The sequence below is a fragment of the Quercus suber genome, unplaced genomic scaffold, assembly GCF_002906115.3.
Source record: "Quercus suber isolate HL8 unplaced genomic scaffold, Cork oak 2.0 scaffold_528, whole genome shotgun sequence".
NCBI classification, from domain to species: Eukaryota; Viridiplantae; Streptophyta; class Magnoliopsida; order Fagales; family Fagaceae; genus Quercus; species Quercus suber.
In genome coordinates this window covers 333,329-351,737 of record NW_027069977.1, presented here as the reverse complement: position 1 = coordinate 351,737, position 18,409 = coordinate 333,329, and the positions used below count along the sequence as shown (strand labels likewise).

General features: G+C 34.9%; 1 protein-coding gene across 1 annotated transcript; it reads right to left on the bottom strand.

The window, feature by feature from the left end:
- Positions 1-1,411: 1,411 nt before the first annotated feature.
- On the bottom strand, positions 1,412-10,916 carry LOC112036629 (NAC domain-containing protein 41). Its single transcript, XM_065763842.1, has 3 exons — positions 10,571-10,916; positions 4,140-4,528; positions 1,412-1,450 (listed from the first exon to the last, which is right to left on the bottom strand). Exons 1-3 carry the CDS (start codon positions 10,914-10,916, stop codon positions 1,412-1,414), a joined length of 774 nt encoding a protein of 257 aa, XP_065619914.1.
- Between the last annotated feature and the right edge of the window lie 7,493 nt (positions 10,917-18,409).

Here is an 18,409-nt window from a genome sequence, read left to right as displayed (position 1 = left end):
CGTGTTTCTAGGGCTCACGAGGAAAAGATTCAATGGTGTGTGTTTTGGATCCATGTTATGTTTTGATTTTGACTAAAAATGTGTTTTTCTAACACTTGAGGGTGAGGTGAGTAATGAATGGGTAACGGATTGAAGTTCAGGTGGGCAAAATGTAAAATTTTAAATTACGAGTAGGCAAAGTGAAAACGGGTCATACCACGGGTGAATTTACTGTAATTATCCCTAAAAAAATTTGAGACCAAAGGGGGGTGTGAATTGATGGTAAAAGTTATTGTCCCAACACCTAGAGAGAAGCGATTTGAGCGATAGCTTTAGTAAGGCTCGCGTGATACACGTAGTATTACCTATTGCCGTGACGTGGTGTGGGGTCGATAAAATCACATTGGAGACTTCTTTTTTTTTTTTTCTTTTTTCTTTTTTTTTATTCAGTAAAAAAAAAAAAAAAAAAATTGAGATATCAATCTTGCTTACACAAATAAATCTAATGATAAAGAACAATTATTATGAAGCTCTTGTAATTTTATTGTATCTATTAAATCAATAGTGCAATATTTCCCCAAAGTTTCTATTCAGCTAGCCTAACTTTAAATTAGGGATGTCCACCAGAATCCGTAACTGACCAACCTGATGCACCCTTTCGATTCGTACCTGAAAACCGATCGACCTAACACCGGCAACGATTGGCAGCAGGTCTTAGCCTCTAGCAATCAAGACCTGCTGATTGGTTGATGCGTCTACTCTTCAAAATCCGATTCCAACCGATTCGACTGGCTTGTATATCAGAAATACGTCGGTTTTTGCAGGTATGAGGAATTTACGATCATTTGTTGCTAGATATTTTGAAATCTCAACAAATCTGTTGAGATCCGGCTACATCTCGTTGAGATCTATTTGAGATTCGACAAGTTCTTTTAGAAATCTTGCTAGATCCAGCCATGTGTTGGCCAAATCTGGCATATTTCAGCCAGTTCTAGCTAGATTTCGGCCATTTCCAACATGTTTATGCAATTTTGTGGTTGAGTCGGTTTCAGGTTGGGCACAAACTAGACCAGGACCGACCAGTGGATAGCCCTACTTTAAATCATCCAAGCTCAACGTGAAACAAAAAATTCTCTCTTTGCATGAAACGCAACAACTACTAACAAAACTTCATAAATGGATTTAAACTCAAAAATAACAATGATTTGTAGCAACCTAATAAGCTTGCTTCATTGAGTACTTAAACTAGAAATTCCACACACGCACAACCAAAAGAAGAAGAAGACAGATATCCTAACAGATACAAAAGAAATCTCTAGGTTCCTGATTTCGTTGAGTTTTTAAATTTACATCAGGTTAGGATGTTCACCAATGTCATTCATATCGGCCATCTCATCAGGAGATCTTCAATGGTTATTCCTCCTTATTTCCACTAAATGACAGTCGATCGGCAAAGAACATATTCGTTGGACTGCAATTAAATATGTCAATTAGAGATAATCAAGTCAGCAAAAGTTGGATTGAGAAATCCTTGGTAAGTACTGCATCATAGACATAGAGTTCTTAAACCATATTTTTCTATTAGCTGCATCATAAAAATATTTAATATATAATAACATATATTTCTGATTATAAAAGTTTTGATGAAATTGACACAAATGAATGTATATTGACAAGTTTGACACAATTAAAGTTCTTCCATTTTTAAAAGTTTTGGGACGAAATTGGGATAATCAATAGTTTACGGAAGAAATTGATACAATTAAGTATGGACAAAATGAAATAGCTACTTTGTTAAGTGTAGTCGACTTAATCTTTATATTAAAATTTTTTTTTGACTTAATTAACAAGAACATACTCGTTTGACTTAATCTTTTTCTGGTAAGTAATATAAAATTCATTAAAAAAAAATTCAAGAATGGTCAAATGGACTTAATCTTGATAATTGAGCCATAAAATTAACACAATAATACTTAAATGACCTCGATTTCAAATTTTAAAAAACAAAACAAAAATAATAGCATTTAATGATATGAAAAATTAGACAAAACTAAAAATTAAGGTGAGAAATGTACCAAACTAAAAATTGTAAAATTAGGCACAATTCTTTTCTTTATTCATTAATCTTGATAAACACAATTAAGAGTTGAAGTTACAAAATAGATATCAAACTAGTCGCTAACCCGTGCTATGCATGGGAATCTACCTATTTGTGAAGTAGACTAAAATAAATTTATAAAATCTTAAATTGATTAAGAAATTATACTATTGCATGATTTACTCTTGTATGACTTCAATTTGTGTTACAATTTGATGAAGAAGTCATTGCTTGAACGTGCAATGACTTACAAAAAATTTGTAAGATAGTTTCAGATACTGCAAAAAAATAACTCAAAAATTCAAATATTAAAATTTTCGAAAGACCAAAAAATATTAAAGAATCAGGTGATTCACCGCTTAGAAATGATTGAAATAGAACAAAATATATATGACTAAATAATAGAGGAATATAAAAGAAAGATGGATTACATTCAAAAGAATAATCCATTACTATAACTATTGAAAGGAATCAAAAGATTCAGAGCTTACAAATTATAGATAATATATATGTGTGTGTGTGTGTGTGTGTGTGTGTGTGTGTGTGTGACTACACAACAGAGAAATATAAGAGAAAGATGTGTTACCATCAAAAGAATAATTTAAATGTTAAAACTTTTGAAAGGCCAAAAAATATTAAAGAATCATAAGATTTACTTCCTATAAATTTTTGAAACAAAACAAAATGTATATGATTACACAATAGAGAAATATAGAAGAAAAATTGATTACCTTCAAAAGAATAATATATGGTATAGCCATTGAAATCTGCTAAGCATGTTCAAATCTTGCAAAAATTAACACAAATTCAGATGTTAAAACTTCAAAAATACCAAAAAAAATATATAATTAAAGAATAAGTTATTGAAACAATTCAAAAAATATATGACTATTCTAAAGAGAAATATATGAAAATGAAAAAAGTACATAAACCCATAAAGCAATAAGTTTTAAATTTTAACGGATCTAAACTTTAAATGATGAAAAAAAATCATATATAGTCATCGGCGTAAGGTTTGGTGGTTCATGTATGAAAATCACTTTTTAAAAAATACATGAAAAACCATAAAATAAACCCACCAGTTTTTTTTTTAAAAAAAAATATTGGGGTTTGCATTATCAAAGCTATTTAAATTTGTAGAGAAATTCCCAAAATCTAATGTCAATGCACAAACCCACCATAAATGAATCATAAAAAAATCATACCTATTTCTTAGTTTTCCCTAAACTTTCAAATACCCTTGAAATCCCTAATGGAGCCCAATAAAAATTATTTTTTAAAACTTCCTTTTGAATTTGGAATTTATTTGTAAATCAAACGCTCACAAATCAGTGCCTACATAGAAACCTTAAAAAAAAAAAGCCCCAAATTTACAAAGGGAAGGAAACCACATTAAAATTGCAATAATATAACAACAAAAGCTACTATCAAAAATTGAACAAGGAAATTTTAGGGCAACACTAACTTGGATGTGTGGAAACTGGAGAGAGACCTTCCCATTATCTAGGATGGTTTGTTCTTGAAGAGGTATCGCGAGGCAGCCTAGAGAGAAGAAGGCTTTCAAAAGAGAGTGAGAGAGAGAAACAGAGAGGAGCATATAGAGAGAAAAAGATATATGTGATTTGAAGATAATTATCAACATTTGACTTTGAGTTTAAGCTGGATTTATTAGAGAAATAGAGTTTCATTCTTTGTTAAGTTTGGACTTTGGCTGTTAATGTCAAAGATTAGTCCTCCTCAAGTTGAAGTTGATATTGTTAATTAAAAAAAGTTAAATAATTTTGTTTTAAAAAAAATAATTTTAATAATAATGTGACAAGCTCTGAAGAAGTTAATAAAAAGTCAAAGACTTCGATTCTATATATATAGATTAGACAAAACTAAAACCTAAGAAGCATGGACACATACACTAACACTTTGGGTACGAAATAGCGATATGCTTCAAGTACAAAACAATATGAGTAGCACACCAATATGACATGAGTTCTTCATACACTAAAACCAATATTAAATTTTAGGAATTGAGGAAAAAAAAAATAAAAATAAAACTAACTGTACTCACATCTTGATTTGGAGGGTTCAAGTCCTTGTACTCATACAAAATCCAGTTACCATTTTGTTTAGACGACGAGTTGTCGTTGTTTTCGTAGCCAAATCTACTTTTCTCAATTCCTTTTAATGGACTCTTGCATAATTTATCCTTGCCCCATGAACCCGAACCCACTCTTCGGTCGAAGCGGGTGCCATTGTCATAAGTTTTGAGCTTTGTAAAGAAATAGAGTTGTTTAACCACAGTATCTCCTGCAGAAAACATGTCCCAGATTTCCCAAGGTTCTTTCTTACCATACAAGTCACAGTCTTTGACTGGGTTCAAGGGGATTGGTTTTCCCATATTCCTTTTCCGGAGGTAATTAGTGACTAGCTCCTCGTCCGTAGGGTCGAACCTGTAACCTATTATCATGTTCACCATAGTTTATAATAATAATAAATCTTCTTATGTATGTCTCGTGGTTAAAAGATTCACACCCACACGATATTTTTCTCTTCTATAACTTTCTTCTCTTCTTGTTTCTCCATTTTTTCACGTAGCCCTCTCCATATGCGCCACCACTGCTTGCTTTTATAACGAAGTCTGTCGCCACACTTTCATGCGGCACCACATGACTAATCCAATTGGTATTTCCAATTTCTATTTGGAATAGGAGTCTTCATTCAAGGGCATCCCCACGTTAAATGGGCTGGACCCACTACACCTTTCTTTCTATAATGAAGCAGTCTCTCTCTATCAGCTATAGATGAATGTGGGTGGGAGTATTTGGGCTGGGCTGAGAGTATTTGGGCCTGTTAAGGCCCATTCCATTCATGTGTTTTTTTTTTTTTTGGGAAAAATTAAAGTTCTGTTTTAGTGACCATTTTGGTTTATCTAATGAAAAGAAATTTTTGTATTGATTTATAGTACAATATAATAATAATAATAATAATCATAGTGTATAACCATTTTGTCTAAAATTCACATTTGGATTGAAATTCACCAAAATGACAAAAGTGCATTAGAATTTGTGCCAAGGTGGAATAAGGAGGTTCCAAGTACTGGTTTTATAACTAGTAAGAAATATTCTTTTTTTTGAGAAACAGTAAGAAATATTCTAGTCGCTAGCTCCTATCGGAATGGAACAAAACGGAATCCAAAACATTGAGGTGAACTTGTTTCTTTTTGTTTAAAAGGGCTAGTCATTTCATTTTCTTTAATTACTTTAAAAAAGAAAAAAAGCATGTAATTAAATAAGTTTTGTATGTCAATGATGCTACTAATTCTTCTTATAACATGACCTACGTTAGTAATAGTAATACTACTTGGGTTTGAATCCTCTTTTGTCATTTATTGTAATAAGATGGAAAAAAATGGTGTATTACCATTGTTTTGGACAACAAAATTAGAGATTCTTAAAGTGTATAAATGAAAATATCAAATATCGTGGGTTTCTAATCCAACTTGACCCTAATAGTATGGATTTCAAAAATTTTATGAGTTTAGGGTGACTTTGGGTTCACATTTTTTAGTCCAATAGGTTTAAAATGGGTTTGGATTTATGAGTTCCGGTTAATTTAATTGTTCAAATTTTTTTACCTCAAATAAAAATTTTGAGATTTGAATCATGCTTGCACCAAAAAATTATTCATGTCTTGATTTAATGATAAAGAACAATTAGTATGGAGTTTGAAAGCTCGAAAATGTGTTAAAAACACAAGAGTTATTTAGACCCCCAAATTAAATATTACGGCTCGATTGATTTTACTCTAACTTATACTAAGTGCAGAATAGAGTAAATGCGAGCGGATAAACAATATAACTACTCTAAGCCATATTCATTAAAACACAGCAGTAAAATGAAAGCTATAACATGTATATGGATATTTATAGCCTAAGAGTTAATTATAGGCGATGACATCAACCATAACTAACTCACGTTTATCACTCGCTGCTACCATATTTATCACATGCTAGATTTAATAAAGCACAAAGCTTTTATTTCTAACAAGTTCCTAAAATCTAGCAACAAACTAATTTTCCCTTCAATTTTCAAATACTACAACAAACTTGGCACATGTGGCACTTGTGCCAGTCACCCTGCTCATGACATGTCACCATGACACATCATCAAAATCAAACATGTTATGCATTTGATTCCTGCATCAGTCCACATCATTACACACACACCCCCTCATGCCATGTCACCATTCCACATCATCAAAATCATACATGTTATGCATTTGATTTTCGCATCAGTCCACATCATTACACACACAAAAATAAATAAATACTTTCCTTAAGTTCCTAATTGCTCTTTTTGATAAGAAGTGTTCTTCTGCCCAGCATGGTTTAAAGTTGGACACAATGGATCACATAGTCAGTGGGTCGTATAGGATTAGCTAAAGAAGAAACCGTCACTGCTACAAAATTTTGTTTTTTATAAATGGTGGAAACATATTAAGAGCCTAAACCTAAACTAATGAGTCCATAGCTTAATAAGTGGTGTAAGTTAAAAAAAAAAAAAAAAAAAAAAAAAAAAAAAAAAAAAACCTTCTGTAAGAAGAAACCAAGGAAATTGATCAAATTAAATCAACCCAATCAAAGTCGGAGCAGAGCAATTTATTTGTTTCACCCAGAATAGGCTAAATCAGCTGGCTAAGGGATTTGAGGTAACACATGTTCCAAACTTCCACTTCCCTGTGTTTCCTCCTTCCCTACTGACTCTTTCAACTTAACAATCTCCTAAATTAGTAGAATTTTGTGTCAAAACATTTTCCCCAAAATGTCCTCAGTAAATTAACACCTCCATGCCATCCAAGAGACCTATATAGCATTATTTAGTGACAACCACAATCACCATAACCAACTCAATGCCATCACAGCATATAATTCAAATTAAATCACATAAAAGAAATGCATATCAGAAGAAAAACCTTACACTTTTGTACTCTTTATTTATTAGCACATTGCTGAAAAAATTAGAAAAACTTTATGATGCACATAATCTATATCTATATATTACTAAAAGTTGAAGCGTAGCAATTAATGTTGCTATGCTCACATTGAGCCACGTCAGCAGCTATGTCATCTCCAACCACTTTTCTGAATTTTTCATTCAATTTTAAAATAGTTTTTACCAATTTTAAAATACTAATAAAACTGAAATTATTTCCAGCCTTATCTCCACTTTAAAGAACACTTCTTATACATTTAATTCTATTATAAAGCTCAAGCTCAAGCCCAAAGCCTTTTCAACTAAATCCCTTTGTCAGACCTAATTTTTTTCACGGTTACAACATAAACCCAAGCCTGACTTTTGTGTTTCACAGTTTCAAATTTAATCGGCAAAGCTTTCTGTCTCCCCACGTTTTGGTCTACCGTGTTCCATGGTTTGAGAAAAACAACCCTTCATCAGCGTTTCAATTTTCCAACGGTTACAATTCTTCAACGGTTACAATTCTTCAACGGCAACCCTTCAACTTGCTAGCGCAAGCCTGTAATGGCAGTCTCTCTGTCTTCCCTCCCTCTTTTCCTCTCCTAGGAGTATATTAATATTGGGATGATTTAGTTTAGGTATCTCTAAATCCTAGATTCTCTTGTAGCAACTAAGTTGTTAATTGAGCATTTATGATGTAGTTGGAGCATGAAAAAGAAGAAGCTGAGTCTGAATACGAAGAAAGAGAAAGTGAATGAGGAGAGGGAGATGAAGCTGAAGCTAACAATGGAGATGAGGAGATGGAACTATTAGAAGAAGAGTATAAGCATCTTCAGCACTAGGTATGACTCTTTTATTGTTTACCACATTGGTTATGCACTTGTGTAAAAACATAGAAACATTGATTTTAGTTGCTGGTTGTGTTTTATATGATTTTGATATCTTGGTGAATGTGTCCCCAGTTTCATGCCATGTCACCATTCCACATCATCAAAATCATACATGTTATGCATTTGATTTTCGCATCAGTCCACATCATTACACACACAAAAATAAATAAATACTTTCCTTAAGTTCCTAATTGCTCTTTTTGATAAGAAGTGTTCTTCTGCCCAGCATGGTTTAAAGTTGGACACAATGGATCACATAGTCAGTGGGTCGTATAGGATTAGCTAAAGAAGAAACCGTCACTGCTACAAAATTTTGTTTTTTATAAATGGTGGAAACATATTAAGAGACTAAACCTAAACTAATGAGTCTATAGCTTAATAAGTGGTGTAAGTTAAAAAAAAAAAAAAAAAAAACCTTCTGTAAGAAGAAACCAAGGAAATTGATCAAATTAAATCAAACCAATCAAAGTCGGAGCAGAGCAATTTATTTGTTTCACCCAGAATAGGCTAAATCAGCTGGCTAAGGGATTTGAGGTAACACATGTTCCAAACTTCCACTTCCCTGTGTTTCCTCCTTCCCTACTGACTCTTTCAACTTAACAATCTCCTAATTAGTAGAATTTTGTGTCAAAACATTTTCCCCAAAATGTCCTCAGTAAATTAACACCTCCATGCCATCCAAGAGACTTATATAGCATTATTTAGTGACAACCACAATCACCATAACCAACTCAATGCCATCACAGCATATAATTCAAATTAAATCACATAAAAGAAATGCATATCAGAAGAAAAACCTTACACTTTTGTACTCTTTATTTATTAGCACATTGCTGAAAAAATTAGAAAAACTTTACGATGCACATAATTTTATACTAAAAGAGAGAGATATCCTAACATATGTTGCTGTCATCTCTCAACCTACCTATTTTTCTCATATTGTTTTTGTACATAGAGGTTCTGATTTCGCATCAGGTTAGAATGTTCACCAATATCATTCATATTGACATCATCAGCCATCTCATCAGGAGATCTTCAATGGTTATTCCTCCATTTTCCACTATATGACAGTCGGCAAACAATATACTCGTTGGACTGCAATTAAATATGTAAATTAGAGATAATCAAGTCAGCAAAAGTTGGATTGAAATTCCCTGGTATAGAGTACTGCATCATGGACGTGGAGTTCTTAAAATCTTGGGCATTCATTAATAAACAAGTATAGGATTTAGAACCCTTGAAAATTATTAATGTGCTATAATTCCGAGAATTTCTTCCATGATACAGAAGTGTCAAAAAAAGGTTAAAGGAGGAAGAAGAAGCTGACATAGAACAAAATTAAAGAATGATAAGGTACTGGAAAATATAACTCTAAAATTTTAACATCATATATATGAAATAATTTCAGACTTCCATAAAACTATCACAAATTAACAAAGTATTTCAATTTGTCTGTACGCATTTAATTGTATCAATTTCGTCCCAAAACTATTACAAATGGGCAAACTTTAATTGTGTCAAATTTGTCATTATTTTTTTGATAAGTGTCAAATTTGTCATTATACATTCAATTGTGTCCATTTCATCAGAACTTTTCGAATTAGCTCAACTTTAATTGCGTTAATTTTGTCCATTACATTTTAAAATCAAGTCAACTTTTAAAGATAAAATGGACTTAATCTATTTTTATACATAATATAAAGTTCATTGAAATAAACGTAGTAAACAGTAAAAATGACTTAGAGCCCGTTTGGATACAGCTGAAAACTGAAAAATACTGTAGCAAAATAATTTTTAAATGTGTGAATAGTACCGTAGGACCCATTTTTAATGAAAAAGTTGTTAAAAAGTGAAAATTGTGGGTCCATAAACAGTAAAAAGAAAAGACTGAAAACGTGCAATGCGAGTCTTAAACGCTGAGGCCAAACGGTCTCTTAATCTTGGAAGTTTGATAGGTAATATAAAATTCATTAAAATAAATGCAAGAACAGTAAAATTGACCTATTAATCTTGAAAATGGAGCCACAAAATAAACATAATTAATAGCTGAACAACCTTGATTTTGAAAAATAAATAACGAAATAGATATGAAATTATACAAAATTGAAACCAAAATTATAGTTATTTCAATATTGACTTAATACTTTTTTTTTTTTAATAAGTGATACAACAAAATTCATTAAAATAAATTAGTCATTTCAAAATTTTCCATCATACATTTAATTGTATCAATTTCAACCCTAAATTATTAATTATATCAATCTCACCCCTAAACTTTAAAATTAGAACAAATTTACTATTACGTCAATTTTGACTTCATCTTTTTCTGATAAGTAATATAAAATTCATTATAAAAAAATTTCAAAAACAGTAATGTTGATAGTTGAGCATAAAATCAACACAATTAATAGTTATTAAACGACATTGATTTCAAAATTATAAAAACAAAACAAAAACAATCAAATTAGACACAATATTTTCTTTATTCATTAATCATGATAACATACATTAACCAAAATTAAATTTTAGGAATTGAAAACAACGAAAGAAAGAAAGAAAGAATAGGCAAAAACTAACTATACTCACATCTTGATTTGGAGGGTTCAAGTCTTTGTACTGAATCAAATTCCATTTACCATTTCGTCCCGAACGGTCAATGCGTCTGCCATTTTTGTAGGTCTTGAGCTTCGTGAAGAAATAGAGTTGTCTAACAACGCGTGATCCATCCACGGCAGAAAACATGTCCCAGATTTCCCAAGGCTCTTTCTTGCCGTACAAGTCACATTCCTTGACAGCGTTGGAAGGGGTTGGTTTTCCGAGATTCCTGTTGCGGAGGAAGTGAGTGACTAGCTCGTCGTCCGTGGGGTTGAACCTGAAACCTACTGGGAGTTCGTTCTCCATTATCAGGTCCTCGTTGTTGTTGTTGTTGTTCTTCTTCTTGTTCTTCTTCTTCTTGCTGGCCACAGGCACAGTGATAGCCATTGATGAACGTGTTTGAGTCTCTCTCTCTGTCTCTCTATGATCTGATGATGAAGAATGAGTCTCTCTCTCTATCTCTTCTCTATCAGCCATTGTTTGGGTTCTTTAGGGTTTGGGGGGAAATGTAAAGTGTTTTGGAAGTTTGAGTTTTGAAGGCTTTATGTGTGGCGGGAGTTTTTGGGTTGGGCTAGAGGGTTTGGGCTTGTTATGGGCCTTTATTTACTCAATTCTTTTCTTTTCATGTCTTTTTCTTTTCTTTTGTTTTAGTTAAAAAAATCAAGTTCTAAATTTCGTTTCATTAAAAGTATCAGCATTTGGAGGTGTAAATCTATATGTTAAATTTTAGTATCAAACCTCTAAAAAGGGACATTACCCAGACTTGCAAATGTAAAAAAAATTTACAAACTTAGTTACAGTACCATCCTAAATTTTTTATGATAGTATAGCAAAATTGTATAATTTTTTAGTCCTTTTTATTTCCACTTCTCTCTCTTCTCTGACTCACATTTACTCTCTCTCTCAATCTCTTTCTCTTCTCCCTTCTTTGTTCTCCCTCCATCCCTCTTACTCTCTGAATCTCTTCTCTCTCAGTTCTCCCTCTCACTCTCTTTTCCGTTCCATGGCTGGAGCTCACATGCTCTACCACTCACTGCCACCAACACCATGGTGGTCTCTCTTCACCTCCAACCCATCTATTATTTATCTCTCAAACCAAGAACAACTACCACCAATCTCAGCTCTACCTCTCACTCTCTTCTCCCTTCCATGGCCAGATTGTCTTTCTCTATCTTTTCAAACCCCAAAAAAAAATGATCTCTCAAACCCCTTTTTTAAGGTGGGTTAGTGGTGTAGATTGTGGGAGAGGTTAGAGATCAGTGGTGTAGATTGTGGGAGAGGTTAGAGATCAGTGGTGGAGATTACAGTGGGTTTGATCAATTGTTTTTTTTTCCCCTATGGGTTTGATTCTTGGATGGGTTTCGGTCTCATGTGGTAGGGGTTATGATTTTGCATGTGGTGGTGGGTTTTGGTTGTCGATGTGATAGGTGTTTGGCTTGGTGGTAGTGGGTGTGGTAGGTGTTTGGCTTGGTGGTGGTGGCAGTGGGTGATGTGGGTAATTTGCTGGCTTGATTTAGGTGATTTTGGTATGGATTTGTTGTGATTTTGCTACGGTTTTTTTGGGGTGATTTTGGTATGGGTTTGTTGCATTTTGTTGGGTTGATTTGGGTGGTGTAGCAATGGTAGGGTGGTGGGTTTGGGTGGTGGTTATGTTGTTCATGATGGTGGTGGGAGGTGATGTAGCAGTGGTGTTGTTGATGATGGTAGTGGCAGGTTGTGTTGTTGATGATTGGTAGGTGGTGGGGTGGTTGGGATTGAATGGTGGTTATGCTGGGTTTTGGGTTTGTTCATGGTGGAGAGAGAGAGAGAGAGAGAGAGAGAGAGAGAGAGAGAGAGAGAGAGAGGAGGAGGAGGAGGAGGAAGAGAGACAGAAATTAGAGAGAGGAGAAAGATGGTTTTGGGTTATATATTTTATTGTGTAGATATATTATTTTAATGTGTTGTATAGGAAAATAAAAGTTAGGATGTTGGGTGTGTTGTAAAGTGATATGAAATAATAGATAAAATAGTTTTTGAGATGGTAAAATGAGATATTTTTTAGAAATTGGATGCTAATGCTTTAATTGGAACTAAATATTTTAGTATAAAGTGTATTTCCATATATAGTTTCATAATTACTGGCCATATCACCCCAGATCCACATTTCAGTTGAAATTCACTAAATGACCAGAATGTATTAGAATTTGAGTTGAGGTGGAATAAGGAGGTTTCTAGTGCCGATTTTATGACCAGTATGACCAACAATTCTAGTAAGAACAAAATTCAAAACATTGGGAAGAACTTGTTCCATTTTCTTTAATAATATGGAAAAACAATTTAAAAGAAAAGAGCTTTGGTCAATTCATTTTCTTTAATTACTTTTAAAAAAGAGAGAAAAAAAAAACACTTAAGTTTTGTATGCAAGGTTTTAAAAACCCAGATTGGATTGGCCAGTTCGATTGGTTGAATCGGGAACCGGCCACTAGTCCGGTTAGGAAAAAATGCCTAAAATCGGTGAAAATCAGTAAAAAATGAGGAACTAGAGGCAAACCTAGTTTTGCCCTCAATTCAGTTTTTGTAAGGTTGAAATTTATCAACCATCCTGTTGGCTTTATTCCGTGCCAATTTGCTTGTAATTTAAGCACTTAGTAACTCTGTATTTAGGTGGGATTATTGTAAGGGTAGTGTGTGAGAAGATGTGAAGAAAAGCTCAAGTATGTGCAAAGAAGCAGAGTTTCGCGGCTAGAACTCACAAGTGGCTCGCGGCTGCAAGTCGCCAACTTTAAGCACGTGAGATGCACGCAGGGAAGATGAAGGGTCGCGCCAACTGTCGCACTACAGGACAAAAGTCCCAGGCTGGCCAGGCCGTTACGTCGCGACTTGATTTTGCGACTTGGCCAAGCCACGAGACCAAGCCGCCAATTTACCCTGTTTGGCAAAAACTGTCTCTTCGTATTCTCATCTCACCTCACTATATATAGACCCTTATACCCACTAAATTGAGAGAGCTTCCAGAGAGAATTTTGTGAGAGAAAACCCTAGAGAAAAACAAGATTGCCTCATCCCCAATCTTCATCTAAGAAACTCTACAAATTCCTCTACTCTCTTCCTCTCCATTGTCATACCCTTGAGAGGTCTTTTACCAAATTCTTATCTCACTACACCCACCTCTGTGAGAAGGTTTATTTGGTGTTGAGGGAAGCAGTTTGGAAAGAACCAATATACATTGGTTGATGCTATGGTTAAGTAGCGGAATCCGGGAAGCTAAAGAAGAAATAGGTTCGGCGTAACCTCGTTGGAGCAAGAAGCTTGAAGGGCTTAGGTACCTGGGTAGATTAGGCTTGGAGGGTCTTCTGCTGTCATGTATCCCAACTATATTCTTTAGTGGATTTTATCACCGCTTGGAGGGTGGCAGAGAGGTTTTACGCCGAGGACTTCGGTTTCCTCTTTGATAACACATCGTGTGTTGTCCGTGTGTTTTCATCTTTTTTCCCTTTATCTTTACCCTATATTTACTGCTGTGGATGTGTTTATATTTGGCTTAGATTGTTTATCAATTCTGTTATAAGCTTATTATCATGTTCTGCACATTAATTGTTTGATATAAAGCTTGAATTGATATTTTTGTAATTTGGGGTCTAAACGTTCAAGGGTGTTTCGTACCCATATTGAACTTTCAATTGGTATCAGAGCGGGTACACTTGTTGTAGTTTTAAAACCTGAGTGTGATCCTTGACCCCTTGTTGAGATGGATAGGTCTCAATCTCTCACTGTTCCACCATTTTTTTATGGTAATAACTATGCATTTTGGAAAGTCTGAATGATGGTGTTTTTGTGTTCTATGGATGAAGATGTGTGGGATGCTGTTGAAATAGGTTGGACAAAGCCGAAGGATGCCAAATCCACTTGGGATAAGGCAGCTCTTGCGGTGACTAATGCAAACAGTAAAGCATTGAACGCCATTTTCTGTGGTATCTCTCCAGAAGAATTTCACAGAATTTCACATATTACCGTTGCCAAGGAAGCATGGGAGATTCTAAAGACGACTTATGAAGGAACCAAGAAGGTGAAAGGCACCAACTTCAGATGTTGACCAATCGCTTTGAACAACTAAAGATGGATGAGGATGAGTCCTTTGACTCTTTTTATAGTAAGCTAAACGAGGTGGTCATTGGCAAATTTAATTTGGGAGAAAAGACGGAGGAGTCTAAAGTTGTAAGGAAGATCCTTTGGTAACTACCAGAAAGTTTTCGTGCCAAAGTTACAGCCATTGAAGAGAGTAAAGATCTTGACAACATCAAAGTTCAAGAGTTGGTTGGTTCTCTACAGACATATGAGCTGTCCCTGCCTTCTCAGAAGAAGAGCAAATCACTTGCTCTTAAAACAATTGATGAGAGAGTGGCATTTCATGAACCTTCGGAAGAAGATGGAGTGGAGAAGGAAGTAGCATATCTTGCGAAAAACTTCCGAAAATTCCTGAGGATGAAGAACAGTGGGAAACCTTTCAACTGAGGGAAATTTTCATCCTCAAGAAGTGATAGGAAAGAGTTTACGAGGAAAGAAGGGAAAGAGTCTCAATCTTCCTCGGACATTGTGTGTTTCGAGTGTAATGGACATGGGCACTTCAAAAAGGAATGTCCCAATTATTTGAAGACAAAAGGAAAGGTCTATGCCATTACCTTGAGTGATGTTGATTCATCAAATTTTGATTCAGAAGATAGCTGTGACGGAGAAGGAAATTACTCCGCTTTCATGACCATTGCACATGTGGAGACCTCGATGATTTGGGTACACTTGTGAAGGAGCATGGGGAATATTCTGATTTGGAGTCTATTGGAATAGTCGAGGAGTCTGAAGATGAGGAAGTTGGAGAAGCAGTGGGATTGCATGAGACTTACAACTCACTCCTTGAGAAGACCAGTGAATATGCTAAGGTGGCTAATGCAGCCATTAAGAAGATGAAGAGGGCTGAGGAAGATTACAAAAGTCTTCTGGCACGATACAAGGAGGCAAAGTGTGAAATTGAAACACTTAATGGTGAGCTATCAAAAGCTTACACAAAAGTAAGGTTTCTTGAGCAAGAGGTTGTGCAAGCTCATGCCAAGGTAGATAGGGTATCCTCCAAGAAGCTAGATGATGTTATTTCATCTCAAAAATGTGCCTCATACCAGTACGGGTTAGGATATACCGGAGGAAGTAGTTTATCAGCCAATGCCACCAAAGAAGTAAAGTTTGTAAAGACCAAAGAGACGATTGTTGTTAAGTCTACTCCTGAAATAGTTGAGGATGAGAAGAAGAAGAATGTGGCTAATCAACGGGTGCTTAACAAGTCCCATAATCAATCAGAACCTAGATTTGGAGCTAGAGGAAGATCACTCCCAAGACAGCAGCAGGGTCCTAGAACGGAGTATGTTTGTCAGTATTGCAAATTGCAAGGACATACCAGACCCAATTATCAAAAGCTGAGAGCAGACAACAATGCAAGTGCACCTCGGTCATGAGGAAGAAGAAATGATATGAGGTCTTGGGGTGGTGAGCAACCAAGGAGTCAAAACTGTGATCCAGGAATGATGGACGTGATGAAGATGATCGGTACGTTCACAAATTGCTTAGAAAGCTTCACTCAAAGGTTTGACAGTCCTAACTCTCGTACCCGATCCGTCAAGGATATCACCACAAACGCATGTGACGTGTGGGTGACAAAGGGTACTCATGCATAAGTATTATAACATGTCCATGTATCAATTCTTCCTATGCTTTATGGATATGATTGGTTATATGTATTGTGTTTTTGAGTATTGATTCATAGTTTGTGTTTAAAATGCTTTTACATTTTCTTCATTTTGATCAATCTTTTACTTTTTTTTTTTTGTGTAAAAAATCCAAAAACTCATAAAAAGTAGAAAATCCAAAAAGTTTGATCATTTTGTTGAGTTTTGTCTCAAAGCATGTTTTGTCTTGTACTTTTGTACTTATGGCTTTGTGCATTTAACAAGCTTAGCTTGTCTCTCATGCACTCATATCATTGTGGAAGAAATTTTAAAATCTATGTGACTATTGTAAATAGATCTTCAACCTTGTCATGAATGATTAGTGAATGGTTGTGTTGATCTTGAGACATGCATAGACTCATGCCTATATATCCTCCCACTTTTTATTTTTATGCTTAAAAGAGCTCTCTAAATGTAAATCTCCAAATGAAAAGAGATATAGAGCTGCAAAAGCCTGTCGCACAAACTAGTATTCGACTAGGAAAAAGAGAAAGCGACCAAAATAAAATGTGTAGTGCCCAAAAAGCCAAAGGCTAAGCTCATAAATTGAAATATCAAAAATTTCTGGCATCTATCTCTCAATGAGATTTTTTTTGCTCAAAAGTTGCAAATAATATGTTGAATATGGAGCCAAATGAAAAGCTTCAAAGATTTGTTATCAAGTACATGTGGGAGGTCATATATGCATGTTTCTATAATTGAGATAGGTCACATAATCTAGTGCTAGTTGTGTATGCCTTGATTGAATTGATCATTGAAGCTTCACATTGGACTGAGGACTATCTCATTTTTGATATCCACACACAACACACAAGTTTATGTTCAATGAATGTCATATTCATTTGTGTGATTGTACTTGATTAAATGTGTTTTCACATGCTCAATCTTTGTTGATCAAACACAAAAAGATCTTTGAGTGTTTTGATTTTTTTTTGGAAAGTACTTTGTTTTTACCAAAATGTCAAAAATTTCAAAAAACAGTGTTGCCCTATTTTGGCGACTAAGTCGCGGGTTGGCCCAGTCGCATGTCCCAGTCGCGAGATCACTCAGAGATTTTTCACGGCTAACTGGCAAGTAAATGCTCTAATCGTGAAAAAGACTTAGAAAAGTTTCCCAAAATTTGAGTTTCATGATTTTCGCGGCTCAGTGTGGCGACTTGTTCGCGGGTGGAAGGTCCAGTCGCGAGGGGTACTCAGGGATCTTCGCGGCTCATATCACGACTATCTCGCGGTTAGACCTTCTAATCGTGAAAAACACTTAGAAATTTTTTTCAGATTTCTTCTCTTAACAGTGTTTCGCGGCTTAACCTGGCGACTTGATTCAGTTGCGAAAAACGCGTGTTTTGCGTTTTGAAGGTAGTTTTAAAAACCGTTTTTCAGTTTTTCCCTCAAAGCTTTGTGACTGTTCATTGCTTTCCTCATTTCTCTCTCAAACATTCCGTCTCTCACTGTACTAGAATCCATTTTTGCATCATGTCTTCTTCAAACACCAAGAATAAGGTATGGGTTTTCTTTTCCTCATCTCATTCTTACTATGTTGACAATTAACTTCTTGATTTGAACATTGCACATGTGTTCTGCGTTATACTGTATTCAAAAATGGGTTTGCCTAATATGGTGAATATGTTTGTTTGAGGTTATTGTCTTTGGTTGTTGAGTTTATTTTGTATGCTTGTCTCTTATTTGAGCATTATTCGTTTGATAGAGTTTCTCTTTACTCATTTGACATATGGGTTTGGGGTTTATGTGGTGCATTCGGTATGTGGCCTTGGGTCATTTGTCTATGGTTCTGTAGTCTTTAGAGTGTTTGTGTTCCATGGGATGCTTTTGTGCTTAAATGTGGAGTGTGTATCTTGTTATACATTTGTTCTCTTAATGTTAATCTGATTCTTGTGTTTGTGATTAAGTAAAATTTGTTTTCCACATTCTTAACTGAATCTAATTAAGTTGATGTTGGTTCCCTGTGGTATTGCATCTGGTACTTTGCTGTGTGTTTGCTCTCTTACAGATGTCTCGACAATCCTCTAAAGGAAAAGAGGTTATGACAGAAGAGGACACATTACCTGTTGCAAAAAGAACACGGTCTTTCTCACAGCCATCTACTGAACTCAATATTGAGTTGTTCAGAACC

What these genes read in the sequence shown, in the direction of transcription:
- LOC112036629 (XM_065763842.1), bottom strand. Translation starts at nt 10,916, where the DNA reads ATGGCTATCACTGTGCCTGTGGCCAGCAAGAAGAAGAAGAACAAGAAG. An exon ending in TGACCGTTCGGGACGAAATG is followed by an intron (nt 4,529 to 10,570) that starts GTAAATGGAATT and finishes ACATGATAATAG; the next exon opens with GTTACAGGTTCGACCCTACG. An exon ending in TGAACCCTCCAAATCAAGAT is followed by an intron (nt 1,451 to 4,139) that starts GTGAGTACAGTT and finishes ATTTAATTGCAG; the next exon opens with TCCAACGAATATGTTCTTTG.